Source organism: Rhinoraja longicauda, chromosome 7 (assembly GCF_053455715.1).
Source record: "Rhinoraja longicauda isolate Sanriku21f chromosome 7, sRhiLon1.1, whole genome shotgun sequence".
Taxonomy (NCBI): Eukaryota; Metazoa; Chordata; class Chondrichthyes; order Rajiformes; family Arhynchobatidae; genus Rhinoraja; species Rhinoraja longicauda.
This window is the reverse complement of record NC_135959.1, coordinates 1,769,381-1,795,798: the sequence shown is the minus strand read 5'-3', so window position 1 is coordinate 1,795,798 and position 26,418 is coordinate 1,769,381. Positions and strand designations below refer to the sequence as shown.

The 26,418-nt window shown below is 50.8% G+C and overlaps 1 protein-coding gene across 1 annotated transcript; it reads left to right on the top strand.

The window, feature by feature from the left end:
* Positions 1-4,313: 4,313 nt before the first annotated feature.
* On the top strand, positions 4,314-22,034 carry lamtor1 (late endosomal/lysosomal adaptor, MAPK and MTOR activator 1). Its single transcript, XM_078401959.1, has 5 exons — positions 4,314-4,437; positions 11,925-12,076; positions 15,528-15,605; positions 17,459-17,582; positions 19,498-22,034. Exons 1-5 carry the CDS (start codon positions 4,396-4,398, stop codon positions 19,588-19,590), a joined length of 489 nt encoding a protein of 162 aa, XP_078258085.1. The 5' UTR covers positions 4,314-4,395; the 3' UTR covers positions 19,591-22,034.
* The last annotated feature ends 4,384 nt before the right edge of the window (positions 22,035-26,418 follow it).

The following is a 26,418-nucleotide window of genomic DNA, read 5'->3' as shown; positions in this document are numbered from 1 at the left end:
TAAGAATTTTTTTTTCAGCCATAGGTTAAGACTCTTCTTCAGAATGAGTCAAGAGGTACAGAAGTGTGAAAACGCACATCTCTAAATTCAGGGACAGTTTCTTCCCAGCTGTTATCAGGCAACTGAATCATCCCACCACAACCAGAGAGCGGTCCTGAGCTACTATCTAGCTTATTAGTGACCCTCAGACTATCCTTGATCAGACTTTACCTTGCACTTAACGTGATTCCCTTATCATGTATCTGTACACTGTGAACGGCTCGATTGTAATTGTGTATAGTATTTCTGCTGACTGGTTAGCACGCAGCAAAAAATCTTTTCACTCTACTTCAGTACACGTGACTGTAAACTAAACTAAACAATGATTTTGGACACAGAGTGCTGGAGTAACTCAGTGGGTCAGGCAGCATCTCTGGAGGGAAGGAATGGGGTGACGTTCTTACCGGGAGGAGGTGGTTGATCTGGCACTCTGGTGTCAGAACAACAGCCTCCCCTTGAATGTCACAAAAACTAAGGAGCTGATTGTAGATTTTAGGAGGTCTCAACAATCGAGGACGTACATGCCACTGGAGTTAAATGGGATTACTGTGGATAGGGTGAGCAGCTTTAAATACCTGGTAGTCCACATCACAGAGGATCTGACATGGACAACACACATTGCCGTACTGGTGAGTAAGGCAAGGCAGCGCCTTTACCACCTCAGACAGTTGAGGAAATTTAGAGTCTCTCAGAGGATCCTTCAGTGCTTCTACTCTGGGGCTGTAGAAAGTATCTTGTCCAGGAACCACAATCTGGTTTGGGAACAGCTTTGCCCAGGACAGGAAGGCTCTGCGGAGAGTAGTGCGTTCGGCTGAACTCACCATGGGAACTACACTCGCCCCCCTGCAGGACCTATAGATCAGGAGGTGCAGATCCAGAGCCAGCAACATTATGGGGGACCCCTACCACCCCAGCAATGGACTGTTCCAGCTGCTACGGTCAGGCAAACGCCTCCACTGTCACGCTGTGAAAACGGAGAGGATGAGACGGAGTTTCTTCCCACAGGCCATTAGGACTGTTAACTCTCGTATCACCGGGGACTCATTTAATTTACTGTATTAATTTTTTTTTTGTGTTAATTTTTTTTTCTATTGTGTTTTGTAGTTTAGCACAATCCGCAGGCGTCCTACAAGAGGAAGATTGAGGACCACTTTTCCAACAATGACCCACGGCGGGTATGGCAAGGCATCCAGCACATCACCAACTACAAGACCAGCAACCGCACGACTGCCGACGGCGACGCCTCGCTGGCTGAGGAACTTAACTGTTTCTTTGCTCGTTTCGAGGTGAAAGCTACAGTGGCAGACATTACACCCTCTCCAGCACCTGACAGCAACACCTTCACTGTGCAGGAGTATGATGTTAAGCGCGTGCTCAGAGCAGTGAATCCCAGGAAAGCTGCAGGCCCCGATGGTGTGACGGGCAGAGTGCTGAGGGAATGTGCAGACCAATTATCTGAGGTCTTCACAAAAATCTTCAACCTGTCCCTTTTAAAATCCACCATCCCTCCCTGCCTGAAGTCCGCCATAATCATCCCACTGCCGAAAAAGTCTGTCATCAGCGATCTTAACGACTACCGTCCGGTAGCACTCACACCGGTCATCACAAAGTGCTTCGAGAGACTGGTCCTGCAGCACATCAAAGCCAGCCTCCCACCCACCTTCGACCCACACCAGTTTGCCTACAGAGCAAATAGGTCTACAGGGGATGCCATCGACACTGCTCTTCACACTGCACTGACCCACCTTGAACACCAGGGGAGCTATGTGAGGATGCTCTTCCTCGACTTCAGCTCTGCCTTTAACACGGTCATCCCGAGCAGACTGGTCACCAAACTTTCCGACCTTGGATTTTCCCAAACCATCTGCCAATGGATCAAGGACTTCCTGACCAACCGCCCCCAGACAGTCAAAATAGGCCCTCACCTCTCCTCCACCATTACACTGAGCACCGGCTCACCACAGGGCTGTGTGTTGAGCCCCATCCTTTACTCCCTCTACACTCACGACTGCGCCCCCACCCATCCCACCAACACCATCATCAAGTTCGCGGATGACACGACTGTGGTTGGACTCGTCTCAGAAGGAGATGAGACAGCCTATCGGGATGAAATCCAAAGGCTGGCAGCATGGTGTTCAGTGAACAATCTGGTCCTGAACTCCTCCAAAACAAAGGAACTTATAATTGACTTTAGAAAAACCAGTGGAGATTACGACCCACTCTACATCAATGGGGTCTGTGTGGAAAGGGTACCAGCTTTCAGGTTCCTGGGTACGCACATCGCAGAGGATCTCACCTGGTCTACCAACACCATCACCACAGTAAAGAAGGCACAGCAGAGACTCCACTTCCTGAGGATCCTCAGAAAAACCAACCTGCAGGAGAAGCTCATGTTGTCCTTCTATCGCTGCTCCATCGAGAGTGTGCTGGCATACTGTATAACCACATGGTATGCCAGCTGCTCAGAAAAGGACAGGAAGGCCCTTCAGAGGGTCATCACGACGGCCCAGAAAATCATCGGCTGCTCACTGCCCTCCCTGGAGCACCTGTTCAGCCTACGCTGCCTCAGTAGAGCAGGCAAAATAATAAAAGATCCATCCCACCCCGGCCACCGTCTGTTTGTTCATCTGCCCTCTGGTCGACGTTTCAGGTCGATCAAATCCCGAACAAACAGACTTAAGAACAGTTTTTACCCCAGGGCCATACGAGAACTGAACACTACCTTGCACTAGGCAACACCGTTAAAAAATCGGTCATATAATTGTATTTAATTGTATTTATGTATTTATTTGTTTTTGCATTTATTGCATATATGTTTGTACGCACCGTCAGGATTGGCTATTTTTTAATTTCGTTGTACTCGTTGCAATGACAATAAATGAATATTATTATTATTATTATTATTTCATTTCACTGCACATCTTGTATGTGTATAATAATAATAATACATTTTATTTATATAGCGCTTTTCAAATACTCAAAGACGCTTTACAGAGATTTTGAGAACATAGGGAAATTAATAAATAGATAAATAAGTAAATAAATAAATGAACAGAGAAAGGAGACAGTAGGTGAGGTGACCTTCAGTGGTTGAAGGCAGTACTGAACAGGTGAGACTTCAGCGATGTTTTGAATGTGGTGAGTGTGGGGGAGTCTCTAACGGTTTGGGGTAGTGAGTTCCATAGGGTGGGAGCAGCGATGGAGAAAGCCCTGTCCCCCCAGGATCTGAGTTTAGTCCGGATGTGGGGGGATAGGAGATTGGCAGCGGCAGAGCGGAGGGTGCAGGTGGGAGTGTGCCTGTGGAGGAGGTCGGTCAGGTAGGATGGGGCCAGGTTATGGAGGGCTTTGTAGGTTATGAGGAGGATTTTGTACTGGATTCTCTGGGGGATGGGGAGCCAGTGGAGTTTATAAAGGACGGGGGTGATATGGTCACGGATCGAGGTGTGTGTGAGTAGACGGGCAGCGGAGTTTTGAATGTATGTGACAAATAAACTTGACTTGACTTGGAGGGAAGGAATGGGGTGGCGTTCCTTTTCTCCACAGACGCTGCCTGTCCCGGCTGAGTTACTCCAGCACTTTAGCATTTGTCTTTGGTTTGGGACCAGCAGCATCTGCAGTTCCTTCTTGCAACAGATGAACATGGTCATGACGTCAGACACCTGGTAGGGGGAGCGAGCGAGCCAGGCGGGGAATTACGTCACGGCGTCATACACGACGGGAAGGCGGGAATTACGTCATCACGTCAGACAGGGCGGGGCCGGCGGGTGATTGGCAGGGGGTGGGGGCGAGGAATGACATCACGACGCCGTGACGTCAGACACGGGCGGGGAGGCGGGAATGACGTCGCGACGCCGGACTGGCGATTGAAGAACGTCATGTACTGGGCAGGGCTGGCGGGTGATTGGCAGGGGGCGGTTGGACCCGGAATGACGTCATTAAATCAGACAGGGCGGGGCTGGCGGGTGATTGGCAGGGGGGCGGTTGGACCGGCAATGCGTAATTACATCAGACGTCATGATGTCATTACATCAGATTGGCTGGTGGGGGGGCGGGGCGTGTGAGGGGACGTCACGTACTGGACGGGACTGGGGGCGTTCCCGCGGCCTGATTGACAGGCGCGGCGCCGCCCGGGGGTGGTGGCAATGACGTCAGCGGGTGGGCGGGAGCGGCATGTGATTGGGCGGAGACTGCATGGAGACTGCATGGAGACAGCGTGTGGTTGGCTGCCGCTCGGGGTGGGCGGGCGGCCGGGCGGCCGGGGGTAGGGAGGCGGAGCCAAGGCCGGATGTGAGGCCTTGGTTTCCGGGCGGGTCAGGTGACGCTGGGAAGAGGCCGCGGCCGCCGCGCGTCTCCGCCATGGGCTGTTGCTACAGCAGCGAGGCCGACGGCGGCGAGCAGGTACCGGGACGCGGGGAGAGGAGAGGCGAGGCCGGGGAGTGAGGGGAGGGGCGGGGCTGTGGGGGTGGGGGGCGTCGTCGTCGTCGTCGTCGCCCACTCCTCAGCACAATGACTGTCTCGGCATCACGTCGCTGGGCACGGACGTTACTTGTGGGCCGAAGGGCCTGACTGTTCCTGTGCTGTCGTGTTCTGTGTGTGTGTCTATTCTGCTCACTCCCCCAGCTTGTCGTGGGTGCCGGGACATTACAATCCAAACCTCGGCCAATATAACAGTTGGTGTCAGGGAAGGAGTGGGAAGTAATGGGTCTGGGGCGAGGGGAGGGTTGACATGTTGGGAGACATGGCTGGGGGCGCATCCTCTGTCTCTTCCACCTCAAAATCAGAATAACCTTTATTGTCTTCCAAAAAAACAAGTCTTCTGGACGAAATCCCGTTACCCACAGTCCAACAATAAGAGCAATAAAAACAAGCAACAAAACACACACACACAATCACAGACCAACACAAAACAAAACAACAACAAAAACAAGCAACAAAACACACACACACAATCACAAACCAAAACAAAACAACAACAAAAACAATAACACACACACACAATCACAAACCAACACAAAACGTAGGTTCACTTGGTTAATTCCCGGAATGGCGGGACTGTCGTATGTTGAAAGGCTGGAGCGATTGGGCTTGTATACACTGGAATTTAGAAGGATGAGGGGGGATCTTATTGAAACATATAAGATAATTAGGGGATTGGACACATTAGAGGCAGATAACATGTTCCCAATGTTGGGGGAGTCCAGAACAAGGGGCCACAGTTTAAGAATAAGGGGCAGGCCATTTAGAACGGAGATGAGGAAGAACTTTTTCAGTCAGAGGGTGGTGAAGGTGTGGAATTCTCTGCCTCAGAAGGCAGTGGAGGCCAGTTCGTTGGATGCTTTCAAGAGAGAGCTGGATAGAGCTCTTAAGGATAGCGGAGTGAGGGGGTATGGGGAGAAGGCAGGAACGGGGTACTGATTGAGAGTGATCAGCCATGATCGCATTGAATGGCGGTGCTGGCTCGAAGGGCTGAATGGCCTACTCCTGCACCTATTGTCTATTGTCTATCACAGTGAGTCTCCTCCAGTCACCTCCTCACTGTGACGGAAGGCCAGAATGTCTTTTTTCTTCCCCTGCCGTCTTCTCCAGCGGTCAGGCTGTTGGAGTTGCCACGTTCCAGACCGTGCTGGACGGTGAAAGGTCCGCAGCGGGCCGACCCAAGCCCCGCGATTTGGGGCGGGCGAAGACATTTGGCTTTGCTTGGAGTTGCCTGGATGCTGAGCTGTGAAACCAGCCTCCACCCCCCCCCCCTCAAAGTCTCCTCAGAAATGTCTCCTGACCGTTGTAGGAAGGAGCTGCAGATGCTATCTCTATCTCCCTCTCCTCTGATTCAGTCTGCAGAACCCCGAGGTCTACACTTCACAACCAACCAGATACAGTCTGAAGCAGGGTCTCGATCTGAAACGCCACCCATTCCTTCTCTCCAGAGATGCTGCCTGTCCCGTTGAGTTACTCCAGCATTTTGTGTCTCCTCTCTCCTGAATGTTAGGTTGTCTGCACAATTTCTCTTTACGAAGCCCTGTTCTATTATTTTATCCTGTTATTTAGAATATTTTACTGAATTAATGATTCTGTGTAAATGGTTGGAGGCAAGAGACTGCAGAAGCTGAAATGTTGAGTAAAAACATTCTGTTGGTGCGACTTTGGAGAAACACGCGGAACTGCAGATGCAGGGTTTACAGAAAAAAGGCAAAGTGTTGGAGTAACTCAGTGGGCCAGGTGGGATCGCTGGAGAACACAGATAGGTGATGTTTTGGGTCAGAAGAAGATTGTTGATCCGAAACATCACCTATCCATGTTCTCTAGAAATGCTGTCTGTCCCACTGAGCTTAAAGCGAGAGTCATACAGCATGGAAACAGGTCTTTTGGCCCAGCCTCCCCATGCCAACCAAGATGCCCCATCTAGACTAATCCAAACAGGCTGCCTTTGGCCCATATCCCTCTAAACCTTTCCTATATGGACCTGTTCAAATGTTGTTATAGGTGATACCTCAACTATTTCCCCAGTGCAGCTTGTTTCATATACCTACCATCCTCTGTGGTGATGGGGGCAGGTGCAATAGTGGCGTTCAAGATAGGCACATGGATATGCATGGAACAGAATGATATGGATGGTAGATACAAAATGCTAGAGTAACTCAGCGGGTCAGGCAGCATCTCGGGAGAGAAGGTCGAGACCCGAAAAGTCACCCATTCCTTCTCTCCCAAGATACTGCCTGACCCGCTGAGTTACTCCAGCATTTTGTGTCTACCTTCAATTTAAACCAGCATCTGCAGTTTTTTTTCCTAGAGGGATATAGATTATATGCAGCTAGATAAGAATTAGTCTTGGTATCACGTTCGGCACAGACATTATAGGCCGAAAGGTCTCTTCCTGTGCTGTAGTGTTCTACGTTAATCCAAGCTCGTTGTCTTGCTGTGAATCGAGGTTGATCTTATCTCTCATCAGCTGCATCTTCAGGTAATGAATCCCTGTCCTTGTCCAGATTTGCTGACAAAATCACTGGCCTTTGTTGGCTAAAATTAATCATCTTGTATCTGAGCCTTTAAAGAAAAAGCTGTGCACGTCGTTGGTGAGGCCACACTTTATCCTTTATATTTACACTGTGGACGGCTGGATAAGAAGCAAACAAAAACTTTTCGCTGTATCTCAGTGCACTTGACAATAATAACCTAAATTAAACTGAGCAAAACTTGGAGTACTATGTGCGGACCTGGTCACCCAGCGAGGGGAAGGATGTTTCTCTCTCTCAAGGGGCCGAAAAGTATTAAAAGCTTAAATGCGTATCGCCAGATTCAGACCAAGATAGACTCAAAAAGGTTGTCTATGTCTATGAATTTAAGAGAGAGTTAGACTGAACACTAGGGGCTAGTGGAATCAAGGGATATGGGGCGAAGGCAGGCACAGGTTACTGATTGTGGATGATCAGCCATGATCGCAATGAATGGCGGTGCTGGATCGAAGGGCCAAATGGCCTCCTCTTGCACCTATTTTCTATGTTTAAAAAGCTGGAATAACTCAACGGGACAGGCAGCATCTCTGGAGAAAAGGAATGGGTGATGTTTCGGGTCGAGACCCTCACCCCCAACCCCCCTGAAAAGCGTTTTCGCCACACCCCCTGACCTCCCCCTTTCTGATACGGAACGGTCTGTCTTCAGCAGAGGCCTCACCTTTGTTCCTCTCTGCCCCCACGACGTAGAGCTTTTCTCCCGTCGCCTCTGTGCCTTTTTCTATGGGAAGGACTCCTCACCACCTAGTGGTGACCCCTTCATCCGTCTCCACCGGACCCCCTCCCCTTGGACTCCCCCCGGATGGCCCTCTACCCTTTTTACTTCCAACTGCAGGTAGGACATCAACCGTCTCAACTTTTCCACTCCCCTTACCTACTCTAACCTCTCCCCCCCCGCCCCAGAAAAAAACTTTCCTAACCAAATCTGTGCCAAAGACTGTGATGTCCCTTTCTGCCTCACATTCTCCATGTGGAGTCGCACGGAGATTTGTAAAAGTTTTCAGTTTTATTTTGGCTTTCCTAAACACAAGGATGTGATAATTGTTCTTGTTAAAATAGCCGTCTCTATAGTCAAGAATGTTTAGTTAATAGACAATAGACAATAGATGCAGGAGTAGGCCATTCAGCCCTTCGAGCCAGCACCGCCATTCAATGCGATCATGGCTGATCACTCTCAATCAGTACCCCGTTCCTGCCTTCTCCCCATACCCCCTCACTCCGCTATCCTTAAGAGCTCTATCCAGCTCTCTCTTGAAAGCATCCAACGAACTGACCTCCACTGCCTTCTGAGGCAGAGAATTCCACACCTTCACCACTCTCTGACTGAAAAAGTTCCTCCTCATCTCCGTTCTAAATGGCCTACCCCTTATTCTTAAACTGTGGCCCCTTGTTCTGGACTCCCCCAACATTGGGAACATGTTTCCTGCCTCTAATGTGTCCAATCCCCTAATGATCTTATATGTTTCATTAAGATCCCCCCTCATCCTTCTAAATTCCAGTGTATACAAGCCTAATTGCTCCAGCCTTTCAACATACGGCCTAATTCAACATAGTTGTCACATGTACCAACAGCAGAACACTGTGCCTCACGCTGCAGAATAATGGGTCCATAGCCACAATAACACACATATAATAGTCAGTAATATACAATAATCAATACTGATAACCATATGAACCTTATCTGTCTCCCTCTCCCCTGACTCTTAGTCTGAAGAAGGGCCTCGACCCGAAACGTGACCCATTCCTTCTCTCCAGGGTAGTGTGGGTTTAGTTTAGTTTAGATATACAGTGCGGAAGCAGGCCCTTCGGCCCACCGGATCCGTGCCGACCAGCGATCCCCGCACACTAACACTATCCTACACACACTAGGGACAATTTTTACATTTACCAAGCCAATTAACTTGTACGTCTTTGGAGTGTGGGAGGAAGCTGACGATCTCGGAGAAAACACACGCAGGTCACGGGGAGAACGTACAAACTCCGTACAGACAGCGCCCGTAGTCAGGATGGAACCCGGGTCTCTGGCGCTGCATTAGCTGTAAGGCAGCAACTCCACCTCTCTACCGCCAGGTTTCTGATATTCTGAATTTGTTCCACTATTTGTCTATATTCCTGCTCCCAGTTGAGACCTGTTGGTGTACATCACTTCACAAGTGTGTCATGTTACTCCTGCCTCTTGCGCCTGCCTGTCTGTTTGCTCCTGAAGTCTATTAATGTCTCCACGTTTCACCAGACATCCACGTTTCACGCTGGCTGCAAATATCAAAAGTACTTGACCGGGGAATTCAGCAGAGTTGCCCTGCGCTCCATATGAAAGCTCTGTCCACCGAGATCCCTCCTGTATTATTAAACCTCTTTGTTCCAGGCTCCCCCTCCCTCCCCCCCAAACCCAATCCCACAGCAATGCTTCCCTTCACAGTTCAGCTGGTCAATTGCCTAGAATTCCTCATTGAAACACCGCTGTCGTTTGAAATTCCAGGGTAAATGAAACTCTAACTTTGTGGCCCATCCTCAATTTAACTCTTCAGCTGAGAAGGACATGGTTTCAGCAGAGGTAGACACAAAACTGCTGGAGTAACTCAGTGGGTCAGGCAGCATCTCTGGAGGAAAAATGATAGGTGACGATTTGGGTCAGGACACTTCTTCAGACAAATTCAGATTCGGGGTCTGAAGAAGGGTCCCGACCTGAAACGTCACCCATCCTTTTTCTCCACAGATGCTGCCTGACCCGCTGAGTTACTCCAGCACTCTGTGAAACGTCACCTATCCTTGTTCTCCAGAGATGCTGCCTGACCCGCTGAGTTAGTCCAGCACTCTGTGAAACGTCACCTATCCATGTACTCCACAGATGCTGCCTGACCCGCTGAGTTACTCCAGCACTCTGTGAAACGTCACCTATCCATGTTCTCCACAGATGCTGCCTGACACACTGAGTTACTCCAGCACTCTGTGTCTATCTTTGGTGTTAATCCAGCATCTACAGTTCTATGTTTCTACAATGGTTTCAGCAAGCTCGGTGCAGATCAGGAGAGAGGGTGGCTGGAGTGGAAGAAACCTTGGGTCAGACATTCAGCATGGAAACAGTGCCCTTCAGCACAACCTGTCCACGCTGACCAATTAGGCCATTCGGCCCATTAGGTGGACTCCGCCATTCTATCATGGCTGATCTATCACTCCCTTTCAGCCCCATTCTCCTGCCTTCTCCCGATAACCCCTGATACCCACGGAGTGGTGCAGCATGGAACCAGGCCCTTTGGCCCAACTCGTCCGTGCTGACCAAGGTGCCTATCCAAGCTAGTCCTATTTGCCCTCCTTTGGGCCATATCCCTCTAAACAATTGTTCCCCATCAATCATTTTATATTCATGAATGTTCATAAGAACAGAACTAGGCCATTCGGCCCATCAATCCTCTCCACCATTCAAACATGGCTCATCTATCTCTCCCTCCTAACCCCATTCTCCTGCCTTCTGCCCGTAACCCCTGACACCCGCACTAATCGAGAACCCGTCAATCTCCGCTTTCTAAATGCCCAATGACTTGATCAGCCGTGATTCAATGGCGGAGTAGATTTGATGGGCCGAATGGCCTAATTCTACTCCTATCACTTCTGACCGTATGACTTAATCTCCACCACAGGTTGGAGTCCACATGCTCGCCGATATCTTTTAACCATGGTAATCGTATCCACCTCTACCCCTTTGCTTGTAACAACACTTATAGCATGGTGGCACAGCGGTAGAGTTGCCACCGCACAGCACCAGAGACCTGGGTTCGATCCTGACTCCGGGTGCTGTCTGCACGGAGTTTGCACGTTCTCTCTGTGATTGCGTGGGTATTCTCTGGGTGCTCTGGTTTTCTCCCACGCTCCAGAGACGTGCAGGTTGGTAGTTTAATTGGCCTTGGTAAGCTGTAAAATGGTCTAGTGTTTTAGGTCAGCGATGCAGCGCGGAAACAGGCCCTTCGGCCCACCGTATCCGCGCCGACCAGCCATCCCCGCACACCAACACCACCCTACACACACTAGGGACAATATTTACATTTACCAAGCCGATTAACCTACAAACCTGCACGTCTTAGAAGTGTGGGAGGAAACCGAAGATCTCGGAGAAAACCCACGCAGGTCACGGGGAGAACGTGCAAACTCCGTACAGACGGCACCCGTAGGCGGGATGGAACCCGGGTCTCTGGCGCTGCATTCGCTGTAAGGCGGCAGCTCTACCGCTGCGCCACCGTGACCGCCCTAGTGTGTAGGATAGTGTACGGGGTGATTGCTGGTCATGGTGGAGTCGGTGGGCTGAAGGGCCTGTTTCTGCGCTGTATAAATGTTAAAGCCATGTAGTGAGTGTGGAAATAAGACTTTGATAGTTCCACGTTTGCTACATATATGACATTGAAACACTCTAGATTCTGGTTCACGCACTGCCAGGAAAGTCAGGAACAAGTTAAACGGTGAGAATATCACATTTTAATTAAGGCTTTTCCTTAATGGGCCCCATCTTCCACATAGTCCTGCACACAGAGAGCTGGGTATATGGAACGAGCTGCCTGGGGAGGTAATTGAGGCAGTAGAAACATAGAAAATAGGTGCAGTAGGCCATTCGGGCTAGCACCACCGTTCAATGTGATCATGGCTGATCATCCAGAATCAGTACCCCGTTCCTGCCTTCTCCCCATATCCCTTGATTCCGTTAGCCCTGAGAGCTAAATCTAACTCTCTCTTGAAAACATCCAGTGAATCGGCCTCCACTGCTTTCTGTGGCAGAGAATTCCACAGATTCACAACTCTGGGTGAAAGTGTTTTTCCTCATCTATGTTTGTGGGGTGTGTGTGTAAGGTCGTGGTGCTGAGGGTGATTCCTCTCTCCTCTCCTCTGCAGGATCGTGAGGAAGGGAAGCCACTGCTGATCCCAGTCAGCAACCCGCCCAGTAAATCATCCGGCGGAGCGGACCATACCTACTCCAGTATTCCATCCTCCCGCTTTCCTGACGAACAGGCTCTGCTCAACACTATCCTCACCAAGACAGCACAGTGAGTAGCGGGTGGGGGTGCGGGTGGGGGTGAAGGGGCTCCTAAAGGGGGTAAGGAGATCAACTGTTGTGCTGTTTCTCAGTACTGGTACTCCATGGGTTGTCACCGTGTCGTGGTGGAGAAGCTCGTGTGATCCTGAGGGCGATGCCGTCTGGAGCTACACTCCTGGTAGGGTCACCCATGGCGGTACGGTCGAGGGGGAGGTCCCTGACAAAGAGCGATCCAACCAAGACCTCAACGGTGGAACAGGCGGAGGGAGGATGATGGCTGACTTTAGTGGAGCGTCACAACGGCTGGGAAGGCGGATGGATGAAGGCTGCAGCAGAAAAGGGTCCCCGGTCGTCTTGGACTCCACGCCACTGGATCCTGACCCAGATCTGTCAAGGACCGTGTGGTGGCTGTCTGTGCACCAGTCTCCCCACGTTAAACAAAGTCACGCACAGGCGTCCGACCCTATGGAGAGGACAGTCACACTCACTTCCAGTGACCGCCGATGATGGGCAGAATGAACTCCAGCGCAGTAATACGAGCTTGACACCATCTGTTTGGGGCAGTGAGACTAATGTTTGGGCTATTTCAATCAATTGGAATAAAGGCAAAGCAGTGGGGAGGGGTAGTGATGTATGAATCGAGGAGTCCGAGCCATCGGTTACAGTGGACTGAGCCGAGTACCATCCTGCCCCTGGTCCACAGTGCACACACCACTTCCCTCATTGTCCTGGGTAGTTCCAGACAGGGGTTTGTATGTTCTCCCTGTGACCACATGGGTTTCCTCCGGGTGCCCTGGTTTCCTCCCACAATCCAAAGACGTGTGGGTTTGTTGGTTAATTGAAATTGTAAATTGCCCCTGGTGTGCAGGGAGTTAAGTGAGAAAGTGGGATAACGTGGAACTAGTGTGATGGTCGTGTAGGAAAGAACTGCAGATGCTGGTTCAAATCGAAATGCTGGAGTAACTCAGCGGGTCAGGCAGCATCTCAGGAGAGAAGGAATGGGTGACGTTTCGGGTCGAGACCCTTCTTCAGTCTGATATTAGGGGAGGGGGCGGGACAGAGATAGGATGTAGTTGGAGACAGGAAGACTAGTGGGAGAACTGGGAAGGGCGAGGGGCTAGCGAGGGAAAGCAGGGACTACCTGAAGTTAGAGAAGTCAATGTTCATACCGCTGGGGTGTAAATTGCCCAAGTGTAATATGAGGTGCTGTTCCTCCATGGTGTGTTGGTCGTGTGGACTCAGTGGGCTGAATGGCCTGTTTCAATGCTGTATTTCTAAACTAAACCCCACGATGAAAGGAGGTTGGATAAATTCTGGAAGGAGGTTGCGGGAAGAACTGATGGAAGTATATCAAATTATGAGAGGCATAAATAGGGTAGGCAGTCAGAACCTTTTTCCCCAGAGTGGAAATGTCAAAGACTAGAGGGCACAGCGATCAGCCAAAACATTATGACCACTGGCGGGCGAAGTGAATAACATTGATTATCTTGTTACAATGGCACCTGTCAAGGGGTGGGATATATTAGGCAGCAAGTGAACAGTCAGTTCTTGAAGTTGATGTGTTGGATGCAGGAGAAATGGGCAGGAGTAAAGACCTGAGCGACTTTGACAAGGGCCAAATTGTTATGGCCAGACGACTGGGTCAGAGCATCTCTGAAACGGCAAGGCTTGTGGGGTGCTCCCGGTCAGCAATGGTGAGTACCTGCCGACAGTGGTCCGAGGAGGGACAAACCACAAACCGGCGACAGGCAGGGTGTTGGGCGCCCAAGGCTCATAGAAAATAGGTGCAGGAGTAGGCCATTCGGCCCTTCGAGCCTGCACCGTCATTCAATATGATCATGACTGATCATCCAACTCAGTATCCCGTACCTGCCTTCTCTCCATACCCCCTGATCCCTTTAGCCACGAGGGCCACATCTAACTCCCTCTTAAATATAGCCAATGAACTGGCCTCAACTACCTTCTGTGGCAGAGAATTCCACAGATTCACCACTCTGTGTGAAAAAAAAACGTTCTCATCTCGGTCCTAAAAGACTTCCCCCTTATCCTTCAACTGTGACCCCTTGTTCTGGACTTCCCCAACATCGGGAACAATCTTCCCGCATCTAGCCTGTCCAACCCCTTAAGAATTTTGTAAGTTTCTATAAGATCCCCCCTCAATCTTCTAAATTCCAGCGAGTACAAGCCGATGAGTAGGTACTCATCGGTGCGCGAGGGCAACGAAGGCTATCCCGTCTGGTCCGAATCGACAGACGGTCGACTGTGGCACAAGTCACGGAAAAAGTTAATGGTGGTCACGGGAGGAATGTGTCACAATACACAGTGCATCGCACCCTGCTGCGTATGGAGCTGCACATGGAGGACCAACAGCATATTAGGCAGGTGGTCATAATTTTTTGGCTCATCGGGTCCTAATGTTTTGGCTGAACGGTGTAGTTTTAAGGCTTAGTTTGGAGAAACAACATGGAAACAGGCCCTCTCTCCCACTGTCCACACTGACTATCAATGGTGTGAACGGGTCGGCATGAATCCAATGGGCCGAAGGGCCTGTCTCCGTGCTATAGCTTGCTGGGGTGCCTCATGCAGTGAGCAGCTTATACTTCCGTAAGAAATTGCAGTGAGTTGTGGACGCAGCCCAGACCATCACACAAACCAACCTCCCTTCCACTGACTCCATCTACACCTCACGCTGCCTCGGCAAGGCCAGCAGCATCATCACGGACCAGTCTCACCCCCGGCCACTCCCTCTTCTCCCCTCTCCCATCAGGGGCAAGAGGTACAGAAGTGTGAAAACGCACACCTCCAGATTCAGGGACAGTTTCTTCCCAGCTGTTATCAGGCAACTGAATCATCCTACCACAACCAGAGAGCAGTGCTGAACTACTATCCACCACATTGATGACCCTCAGACTATCCTTGACCGAACTTTCCTGGCTTTACCTTGCACTAAACGTTATTCCCTAGTCATGTATGATAAGTGGAATAAGTGGGAGATTGGATGGCACGGTGGTGCAGCGGTAGAGTTGCTGCCTTACAGCGAATGCAGCGTCGGAGACCCGGGTTCCATCCCGACTACGGGTGCTGTCTGTACGGAGTTTGTACGTTCTCCCTGTGACCTGCGTGGGTTTTCTCCGAGATCTTCGGTTTCCTCCCACACTCCAAAGACATGCAGGTTTGTAGGTTAATTGGCTTGGTAAATGTAAAAATTGTCCTAGTGTGTGTAGGATAGTGCTAGTGTGCGGGGATCGCTGGTCAGCGCGGACCCGGTGGGCCGAAGGGCCTGTTTCCATCCCTGTATCTCTAAACTAAACTAAAGGTATCTATACACTGTAAACGGTTCGATTGTAATGATGTACTGTGTTTCTGCTGACTGGATAACACGCAACAAAAAGCTTTTCACTGTACCTCGCTCGGTACACGTGACAATAAACTCAACTGACCGCTGCACCTTCCGTCCCCAGTAACATAATCGACGTGTCGGCGGCAGACTCGCAGGGCATGGAGCAGCACGAGTACATGGATCGGGCGCGGCAGTACAGGTGGGGCACCCTCTCCTCTCCTCTCCTCCCAACCGTGTCCGTCGTCACCGCTCCCAGGGGTCTCCGGGGGACGAGCAAGGACCGCCTCGGCAGGCTCCCCTCCTTCCAGGCCCATGTCCACCCTATGGGGTACACTATGGGGGGTAAGGAGATAAACTGCCCAGCTGTTTCTCAATGCTGGTGCTGGACCAAGGGGCAGAATAGCCTCCGGTGCAGTAATACTCTCTGGGGCAGCGAGACAAATCTTTGGCCTGTTTCAATCAATAGTCAATCAATAGTTCAATAGTATTTATTCACAAAATGCTGGAGTAACTCAGCATGTCAGGCAGCATCTCAGGAGAGAAGGAATGGGTGACGTTTCGGGTCAGTATGAAGAAGGGTCTCGACCCAAAACGTCGCCCATTCCTTCTCTCCTGAGATGCTGCCTGACCTGCTGAGTTACTCCAGCATTTTGTGAATAAATACCTTCGATTTGTACCAGCATCTGCAGTTATTTTCTTACACTAATAGTTTAATGTGCTTTATTGGTCACGTGTGCGACTGCACAGTGAAATGTTTTTTGCATTTATCACACGTAGAGGCCGCCATGTTTTGGCGCCGTTATTCAAAGTCCGGTCGGCCCGTGCGCTCAGTGTACTGGGGCAGTTACCGCGAACCCACGTCCCCCTCTCCCCTCCCCTGGCCATCTCTGTGTCCCGGGGGAGCCTCCTGCTGCCGACCTTGAAGCCTGCAGCTGGAGGCGTTGCCCCGGTCACCCTCCTACCATAGAAACATAGTAAATAAGTGCAAGAGGAGGCCATTCGGCCCTTCGAGCCAGCACCGCCATTCTCTGTGATCATGGCTGATCATCCACAATCAGTAACCCGTGCCTGCCTTCTCTCCATATCCCTTGATTCCACTAGCCCCTAGAGCTCGATCTAACTCTCTTTTAAATTCATCCAGTGAATTGGCCTCCACTGCCTTCTGTGGCAGAGAATTCCACAAATTCACAACTCTCTGGGTGAAAAGGTTTCTTCTCACCTCAGTTTTAAATGGCCTCCCCTTTATTTTTAGACTGTGGCCCCTGGTTCTGGACTCCCCAACATTGGGAACATTTTTCCTGCATCTAGCTTGTCCAGTCCTTTTATAATTTTATACGTTTCTATAAGATCCCCTCTCATCCTTCTAAACTCCAGTGAATACAAGCCCTCTTCCTCATTCCAATCTTTCCTCATATGACAGTCCCACCATCCCGGGGTTTAACCTGGTGAACCTACGCTGCACTGCCTCAATAGTAAGGATGTCCTTCCTCAAATTAGGAGACCAAAACTGCACACAATACTCCAGATGTGGTCTCACCAGGGCCCTGTACAACTGCAGAAGGACTTCTCTACTCCGATACTCAAATCCTCTCATTATGAAGGTCAACAGAGCTTTCTTCACTGCCTACTGTACCTGCACGCTTACTTTCAGTGACTGGTGTACAAGGACACCCAGGTCTCGTTGCACTTCCCCTTTACCTAATCTGACACCATTGAGATAATAATCTGCCTCCTTGTTTTTGCCGCCAAAGTGGATAACCTCACATTTATCTACATTATACTGCATCTGCCACGCATCTGCCCACTCACCCAACCTGTTCAAGTCACCCTGCAACCTCCTAACATCCTCTTCGCAGTTCACACTGCCACCCAGCTTTGTGTCATACTTTTAACCGGCTCCAGCTCCCTCCCGGTCCCGCCAACAGACTGACGAGCCTTCTGGTGGGTTCCCGGTCCCGCCGGCCGACAGGATTCACGGTTGTAGTACAGGCCTGATGGGCTGAATGGCCTCGCGCGCTGAGCAGAGTCTCACCCTGTGCCTTGCTTTGCCAGCACGAGGCTAACGATGATCAGCGGGTCAGCCCAGGCCAAGCGGGCGAACACCCTCCCTGCGTTAACCAGCCAGCCCCACCAGGTGCTGGCCAGCGAACCTGTGCCCTACTCAGACATCCAGCAGGTAAGTGGCATCTCTACTGCCAGCTGGTACCAGGGGTCGTGGGGTGGGCCTGATGCACAAACCCTGGCAAATGGGGTTAGGTAAAATGTCACCTATCCATGTTCTCCAAAGATGCTGCCTGACCTGCTGAGTTACTCCAGCACTCTGTGAAACGTCACCTATCCATCAAGCCAAGTCAAGTCAAGTTTACTTGTCACGTACACATACACGACGTGCAGTGAAATGAAAGTGACAACGCCTGCGGATTGTGCAATTTTTTTTTTTTACAGTTACAGCATATAAATTAAAGTTAATACCGAGAAGACAAAATTTAGTCCCTGGAGTTATAATAGTTAACAGTCCTGATGGCCTGTGGGAAGAAACTCCGTCTCATCCTCTCTGTTTTCACAGCGTGACAGCGGAGGCGTTTGCCTGACCGTAGCATCTGGAACAGTCCGTTGCTGGGGTGGCAGGGGTCCCCCATAATGTTGCTGGCTCTGGATCTGCACCTCCTGATGTATAGGTCCTGCAGGGGGACGAGTGTAGTTCCCATGGTGCGTTCTGCCGAACGCACTACTCTCCGCAGGGCCTTCCTGTCCTGGGCAGAGCTGTTCCCAAACCAGACTGTAATATTGCCGGACAGGATGCTCTCTACAGCCCCAGAGTAGAAGCAATGAAGGATCCTCAGAGACACTCTGAATTTCCTCGGCTGTTTGAGGTGGTAAAGGCGCTGCCTTGCCTTACTCACCAGTATGGCAATGTGTGTTGTCCATGTCAGATCCTCTTTGATGTGGACTCCCAGGTATTTAAAGCTGCTCACCCTATCCACAGTAGACCCATTTATTTCCAGTGGCGTGTACGTCCTTGGATGTTGAGCCCTTCTAAAGTCCACAATCAGCTCCTTAGTTTTTGTGACATTCAAGAGGAGGCTATTGTCCTGACACCAGAGTGCCAGATCAGCCACCTCCTCCCGGTAGGCCTTCTCATCGTTGTCGGAGATCCGGTCCACCACCACAGTGTCATCAGCAAACTTGATGATGGAGTTTGGCCCCACAGTCATGTGTGTACAGGGAGTACAGTAGGGGGCTAAGGACGCAGCCCTGGGGGGATCCTATGTTCAGGGTGAGGGAGCTAGATGTGTGTTCCCCCATCCTGACCACTTGGGGCCTGGCGGTGAGAAAGTCCAGGACCCAGGCACACAGAGGGGTGCTAAGCCCCAGTTCCAGCAGCTTCTCAACCAGTCTGCTGGGGACTATGGTATTGAAAGCTGAACTAAAGTCAATGAACAGCATCCTCACATAGCCCCCCTGGCTGTCCAGATGAGAGAGAGCGGTGTGTAGAACCTGGGAGACCGCATCATCCGTGGACCTGTTCGGACGGTATGCGAACTGTAGTGGGTCCATGTCGCGAGGAAGGAGGGCACAGATGTGCTTCTTGATTAGTCTCTCGAAGCATTTCATGACAACCGAGGTGAGGGCCACCGGTCGGTAGTCATTTAAACACGCTGGAGAGGCATTCTTTGGCACCGGTACAATGATGGATCTTTTGAAGCATGCAGGGACCACGGACTTGGCCAAGAAGAGGTTGAATATTGTGGTGAGCACTGGAGCAAGCTGAGTAGCACAAGACTTTAGTACTCGCCCAGATATACCATCTGGGCCTCCATGTTCTCCAGAGATGCTGCCTGACCCGCTGAGTTACTCCAGCACTCTGGAGTTACTCAGCGTGTGACTTTTCGGGTCGAGACCCTTCTTCAGACTCCAATCTGAAGAAAGGTCTCAGACTGAAACATCGCCAATTTCCTTTCTCCAGAGATGCTGCCTGACCCGCGGTGTACAGGGTCATTGATGTTTAGGCCTCTGTGCGTGAAGCTGTCGGCCATTTGAGCTGCTGCTTGTGAGCAGTGTGCTGATCTCCTCTTTCTCTGTCTCACCAGGTGTCTAAAATCGCTGCGTACGCATCAAGTGCACTTTCACAGATCAAGGTGGATGCCAAGGAGGAGCTGGTGGTGCAGTTTGCCATTCCCTGACCGATCTACCATCACCGAGATCCCACTCTGTGAAGACTTTAACACTGGGACTAACTCTCCACAGACCATCCGCCCCCACGCCACTCCCCACAAATCACCCCTTATTTTTTAAAGTTAAGCTCGTTTACCCGACTTTGGATTTTTCCATCTTTTTTTTGTTTTTTTACCGTGTGGTTTTTGACATTGGCAGACTTAACGAAACACTTCACAGCTTTTCCATAGCCGCTGCGGCTTCGATGCTCTGCTGTGCCGTGACCGAGGGTGTGTCTGCTTCCCCAGCGGCCCGGCCCTCTGACAGAATTCATTGGGGTTTTTCTGTCTTGGAGCTTCGGTGTCGAACCTTCCCTGCTTCTGGTCTGGTTTTTTTTGGCCTTTTGTATTCTAACAACGACGGCGTTTCTGAGGATTTGAGAGATGTCAGATGTATGCTTAGAGTTGGTTGTTTTTTTGTTTCTCACGGGGGGGGGGGGGGGGAGAGACTGGTTTCATGAGACGTGACTGGTGTGATTAGCTGCATTACCGCCCGCTTGTCTGTTTATGTGTTTGTGTGTGTGTGTGTGTTTGTCTGTTTATGTGTTTGTGTGTGTGTTTGTTTGTGTGTGTGTGTTTGTCTGTGTGTGTGGTTGTTTGTGTTTGTTTGTCTTTCTGTGTTTGTTGTTGACTGAGTGTGTGATGGTAAGTGTGTGTGCGTGCGCATGCCTGTGTGTGCGCGTCAGTAGATTTGCCCGCCCCACCATCAGGCGAAGTGCGGCTGGGTCTCGCCTTGGCTTGAGGACGATCGTGCGTTTGCGTTCGAATGGGACGGTGAGGAGGTGAGAGATCCATTGCCGATTGAGGTTGGAGTTCCTCGCACTAGATTGTAGCGGGTTACCCAAGGCTTGGATGCCCGGCTGTTGTACTCGATACTGGTGTCAGTGTTGTGTTGCTGACCCCTCCCTGCCGACCCCCTTCCAGGGATTGCCGCAGGTCAGAGTGCAAGCAGAAGCTGAACTCTGACCTTTTTAGTTAATAAATCACTGGTTCAGCCAGTGGGTCGCTGGTTCTTACCGCAGATTAACCAATGTAACGAGCTGGCGGTGAGGAGGATACTGCAGTTCCCCATCACCTGCTCCGTGACCAGTAGTATGATCCAAGCTGGCACATCCAAGGAGCGTGACTGGAGCTCAGTCTCTTGTTTAAATTAAAATATCCGAGTGAGGCTTGCTTTAAACCACCCGCATTACATGTCCGACTCTGTCCAACTTCCCCTCTCCTCCGCAAATCTCCCAACAAGTAGTTTTAGTTTTAATGCGATTCATTTATTTTTTAATTTAGTTTAGCCCAGCGTCGGCTCACTGGTTTCTCACTGAGAGAATGATCTGATTTTTGTTAATACACTGCGCCCCTCCTCTTCGCTCTGAACTGGGACTGGAGGGGTTTATAGAATGGAGGGGGGGGGGGAAGGAGGGGTAGTGGAAGAGATGGTTACCCTGATTCTGATCTCACTCGTATAATTATGTTTAACCCCCACCCCCCACCACCTCACTGTTCCCCTTTCACGGCTGATCACTGTTGGCAAATGTTTAATTAATCGTGTTCTTGTTTCATTGATCGCCCTCCCCTAATCTCCACAGACCACCTTGCAAACCAGTTTTTAATCCACAGTAGACACGTTTGAGAGGCTGCCCCTGATCGGGGTGGGACTTTGTTCTTTCACAAACAATCAGTGGTGTTAAATATTTAGCGGAGGGGAGAAAGGGAGGAGGGGGGGTCTCCAAGGTTTGGTCTGAGAGTTGTTGGCACTCGGCGGTCAGCAGTGACTGGTCACCTTGTGGTTTTTGAAGCCCATCTCCGGCGTGTTTCTCAGTTGATGCGACTCTGCCTCCACACAGATGCTTCACGGCAACTTGAGTTATCACTTCCCTCTGGGCCAACAGTGCACAGAGCTCAGCCCAGCCGGGGAATGTGTGTAGGATAAATAGCTGCAGGTGCAGGCTTAAATCGGAGGTAGACACAAAATTTCGGAGTAACTCAGCGGGACGGGCAGCATCTCGGGAGAGAAGGAAGGAATGGGTGACGTTTCGGGTCGAGACCCTTCTTCAGACTGATCAGCCCGAAGAAGGGTCTCCACCCGAAACCTCGCCCATTCCTCCTCTCCAGAGATGCTGCCTGACCCGCTGAGTTACTCCAGCTTCCTGTGTCAACTCAGCCAGGGAAGACAGCCTGCTTTATCAGCTCCCCCTCCCCCCCACTCACTCCAGTTCAGCGGGGAAAACTCCAATTTGAGTTTATTGTCATGTCTCCTGTTGTTTCACCCCCTCCCGCTGTATTTTAATGTACCCCGCGTGAGGCCGGTGTCAGTGTGAGACACAGCAGGTTGTGACTCCAGCTCCTTGCCCTTTCAATCACTTTCATAGTGGCGTTATGGTGTTTTTTTTTAACTGAATAAAATCAGATTTCGCTGAGTGATTTGATCCGACCACGTTCCCTGTTACACACTTCCTGAGTCTTTGCCTGGTCAATTAGAGCTCCTGTCTCTCTCTCTCCCCCACCCACCCCCTCTCTCTCTCTCTCTCTCCCCCTCCCTCCCCGTCTCCGTCTCCCCCTCTCTGTCTCCGTCTCTCTCTCTCTCGTGATGTTCTTGGATCCACAGGCAATGCTTTGGCCTGAGATCTGTCTTCAGTGCTTCCCTCGAGGATGCAAGTGGACAGTTTTGACCCTGGCACTCCTCGCGTGCTCCAGCGTGGAAGAAACCCGCTACTGCAGATGTGGACACAAAATGCTGGAGTATCTCAGCAGGGACGGGCAGCGTCTCTGGAGAGAAGGAAGGAATGGGTGAAAGAAGGTTTTGTGTTCAGGCCCTTCTTCAGACTTGACCCGAAACGTCACCCATTCCTTCTGTCCAGAGACGCTGCCTGTCCCGCTGAGTTACTCCAACATTTTGTGTCTATGCTGTAAACCAGCATCTGCAGTTCCTTCCCACTTGTTTGGAGAACTTGTCCTTTGGATGTGGATGGTCCTGGCTGGATGTAACATAACAAACATCATTTTTGGGGGGGGGGGGTTAGTTCAATACAGAGCAGTGGTGTTCCATGGGTGTTGTGACCAGTTTGTATCCACCAGTAGCAGAGGTGATGGTTGTCAGTGTTAATGCTGTGGGGCTTGGCTCTGTATAATGTACAATACTTGCAGCAGTGACCGCACCTGGTGGTGAAACTGGCTGTAAAATGGTGGGGGTGGGGTCTGAAGTCTGAGCTAATCAAGTCTTCATTTCTTCCACTGTATCTGCATGAGTTTGCAGGTGAGGGGGGCGCAGGTGCAGGTGAGGGGGGCGTAGCTGCACCTGTGTCACGAGGGCAGTTGCCTCCTGTGTACTGGTTGGGGCTGCCGAAGGGGGTCATTTCACAGTCACGACCGTGTCAGGCACCGGGGGGGGGGGGGGGGGGTCGCTGGGGGCGAGAGCTGTCGTTACCTCGGTTTGGGGGCGGGGGGGGCAGCCGATATTTTCCCCACATTCATTTTGATTTTAAACTGGTGCAATTTGGAATCATAAATCGAGAAAGGTGTGCCGAATACAAACCCCTGTCTGGATTAAAAAAATAAACTTCGAAAATACACCTGGTTTGTCTGCCTGTTCAACATTCGCGTGGGAGACCGGTGGCGCAGCGGTAGAGTTGCCGCCTTACAGCGAATGCAGCGCCGGAGACCCGGGTTCCATCCCGACTACGGGTGCTGTCTGTACGGAGTTTGTACGTTCTCCCCGTGACCTGCGTGGGTTTTCTCCGAGATCTTCGGCTTCCTCCCGCATTCCAAAGACGTGCAGGTTTGCAGGTTAATTGGCTTGGTCAATGTTAAAAGAAATTATCCCTAGTGTGTGTAGGTTAGTGTGCGGGGATCGCTGGTCGGCGTGGGCCGAAAGGGCCTGTTTCCGCGCTGTATCTCTAAACTAAACTAAACATTCATGAGGGGAGAGTTGTACAGCATGCGAACGGGCTGAAGAAGGGTCTCGACCCGAAACCTCACCCATTCCCTCTCTCTCCAGAGATGCTTCAAGGTCTGGGTTTTGGAGGAGGTGCAAGAGAACCTCTGCCTCACTTGAAAAGACTCGGGGGTCCTTGGACTGAGTCGAGAGGGGGAGGTATGGGGACAGATGTTGCATCTCCTGCGGTTGCAGGGGAAAGTACCACAGGGTCTCGACCCGAAACGTCACCCGAAACATTAACTATGTGATACTCTGTAAATGGCTCAATTGTAATCATGTATTGTCGTTCCGCTGACTGACAGCATGCAACAAAAGCTTTTCACTACTTCGGTACACGTGACAATACACTAAGCTAAGGTAAACACAATATGCTGCAGTAACTCAGCGGGGCAGGCGGCATCTCTGGAGGGAAGCAATGGGTGACGTTTTGGATCGAGACCCTTCTTCAGACTCTGAAGAAGGCTCTTGTCCCAAAGCTGAGCATTTTGTGTCTACCTTAGTTTTAAACCAGCATCTGTGGTTCCTTCTTACACGACTAAGCTGAGGTGGTGGTTGAAACAGATTACAATCACTGCATTGAAAAGGCTTTTGGTTCGGCAGGGAATGGAGGGATGTGGGTTACATAAGTGATGGTCTTGACATCATGTTTGGCACTGACATTTTGGGCCGAAGGGCCTGTTCTGCTGTATTGTATGTTTAGTTTAGAGATACAGCGCGGAAACAGGCCCATCGGGTCCGTGCCGACCAGCGATCCCCGCACATTAACACTATCCTACACACACTAGCGACAATCTTTACATTCACCAAGCCAATTAACCATTAACCTACAAACCCGCATATCTTTGGAATGTGGGGGGAAACCGAAGATCTCGGAGAAAACCCACGGGGAAAACGTACAAACTCGGTACAGATAGCGCCCGTAGTCGGGATGGAACCCGGGTCTCCGGCGCTGCATTCGCTGTAAGGCAGCAACTCCACCGTGACCGCCGTGTTCTCAAGCTGGAAGAGGGAGGAGCAGGACAAAGCCTTGTGAGCGACTTGTCCAACTGTGATTCTTTGCTAACTCTACAATATTGTGGGCTGAGGTGCCCGCTCCTGTGCTGGACTGGTTTATGTTCACAAACGTGCCAGGCCGTGTCTGGTGCTGTGAGGTAGCAGCTCCACCAGCTGCGTCACTCAGCCATCTTATTGGTATAAGGCTAGGCCAACGCACCTAAATTATAGCACCTAAAGATGCTAATGTCAAAACGTGACCCTCAATGAAACATTGAACCACTTGTCTTGCTGACTAAACAAATCGGAGGCCATTTTTCACATGACCTGAGGTACGGTTGATCATCTTTCAGATCTATTTAATCTTGTTGCTGCTTCACGTCTGATTTGCATCTTAACTCTAACACATCCTTTGTTTAGTTTAGTTTAGAGATTACAGCGCGGAAACAGGCCCTTCGGACCACCGAGTCCGCACCAACCATCGATCCCCGCACATTAACACTACCTTAGTATGCACACTAGGGATAATTTACACTAATCCAAGCCAATTAACCTCCAAACCTGCACGTCTTTGGAGTGTGGGAGGAAACCGAAGATCTCGGAGAAAACCCACGCGGGTCACGGGGAGAACGTACAAACTCCCGCAGTTGAACTTGGTGGGCTGAAGGGCCTCCTTCTGGAGGTTATGTTCATAAGTGATAGGAGCAGAATAAGGCCGTTCGGCCCACCAAGTTGCCAGAGGAGGTAGTTGAGGCTGGGACTATCCCGTCGTTTAAGAAACAGTTGGACAGGTACATGGATAGGACAGGTTTGGAGGGTTATAGACCAAGCGCAGGCAGGTGGACTAGGGTAGCTGGGACATTGTTGGAAGGTGTGGGCGAGTTGGGCCGAAGGGCCTGTTTCCACATTGTATCACTCTATGGGTCTACTCAACTTTTTCCCCCTCAACCCCATTCTGCTTTCTCCCCATAACCTTGATGCCCTTGCTAATCAAGAACCTGTCAATCTCCACTTTAAAAATATCCACTGACTTGGCCTCCACAGTCGTCTGTGGCAATGAATCCCACAGATTCACCACCCTCTGACTAAAGAAATTCCTCCTCACCTCCTTTCTGAAGATACGTCCTTTTACTTGATGAAACTACGACTAAATACTTGCACAGGAAGGAACTGCAGACGCTGGTTTACATCGTAGACAGAATGTTGCAGTAAGTCGGCATCTCTGGAGAGGTGGATTGAGTGACGTTTCGGGGCGAGACCCTTTGGTTTAGTTTGGCCCGCTGAGTCCACAGCGAACCCCGCACTTTTTTTTTAACATTGATGCCAATCCGTTGCACCTACAAACCTGCGCGTCTTTGGAGTGTGGGAGGAAACCGGAGCACCCGGGAAAAACCCACGCAGGTCACGGGGAGAACGTACAAACTCCGTGCAAACTCCCGCAGTTGAACTTGGTGGGCTGAAGGGCCTCCTTCTGGAGGTTATGTTCATAAGTGATAGGAGCAGAATAAGGCCGTTCGGCCCACCGAGTTGCCAGAGGAGGTGGTTGAGGCTGGGACTATCCCGTTGTTTAAGAAACAGTTGGACAGGTACATGGACCAAGCGCAGGCAAGTGGGACTAGGGTAGCTGGGACATTGTTGGCCGGTGTGGGCGAGTTGGGCCGAAGGGCCTGTTTCCACACTGTATCACTCTATGAGTCTACTCAACCTTTTCCCCGCAGTGGGGATGGAGCCCGGGTCTCGGGCACTGCAGTCGCTGTGCGGCCCAGTGGCCAACCAGACCCAGAGCGGGAAAGAGGCATGGAGTCATCTTATCCATAATACCCGGGTTTTTAATTGAAATGCAGCCGGGGCAAGTTGCAGTATAAGCCTCCCCT

What these genes read in the sequence shown, in the direction of transcription:
- lamtor1 (XM_078401959.1), top strand. Translation starts at nt 4,396, where the DNA reads ATGGGCTGTTGCTACAGCAGCGAGGCCGACGGCGGCGAGCAG. An exon ending in AGGCCGACGGCGGCGAGCAG is followed by an intron (nt 4,438 to 11,924) that starts GTACCGGGACGC and finishes TCTCCTCTGCAG; the next exon opens with GATCGTGAGGAAGGGAAGCC. An exon ending in ATCCTCACCAAGACAGCACA is followed by an intron (nt 12,077 to 15,527) that starts GTGAGTAGCGGG and finishes TTCCGTCCCCAG; the next exon opens with TAACATAATCGACGTGTCGG.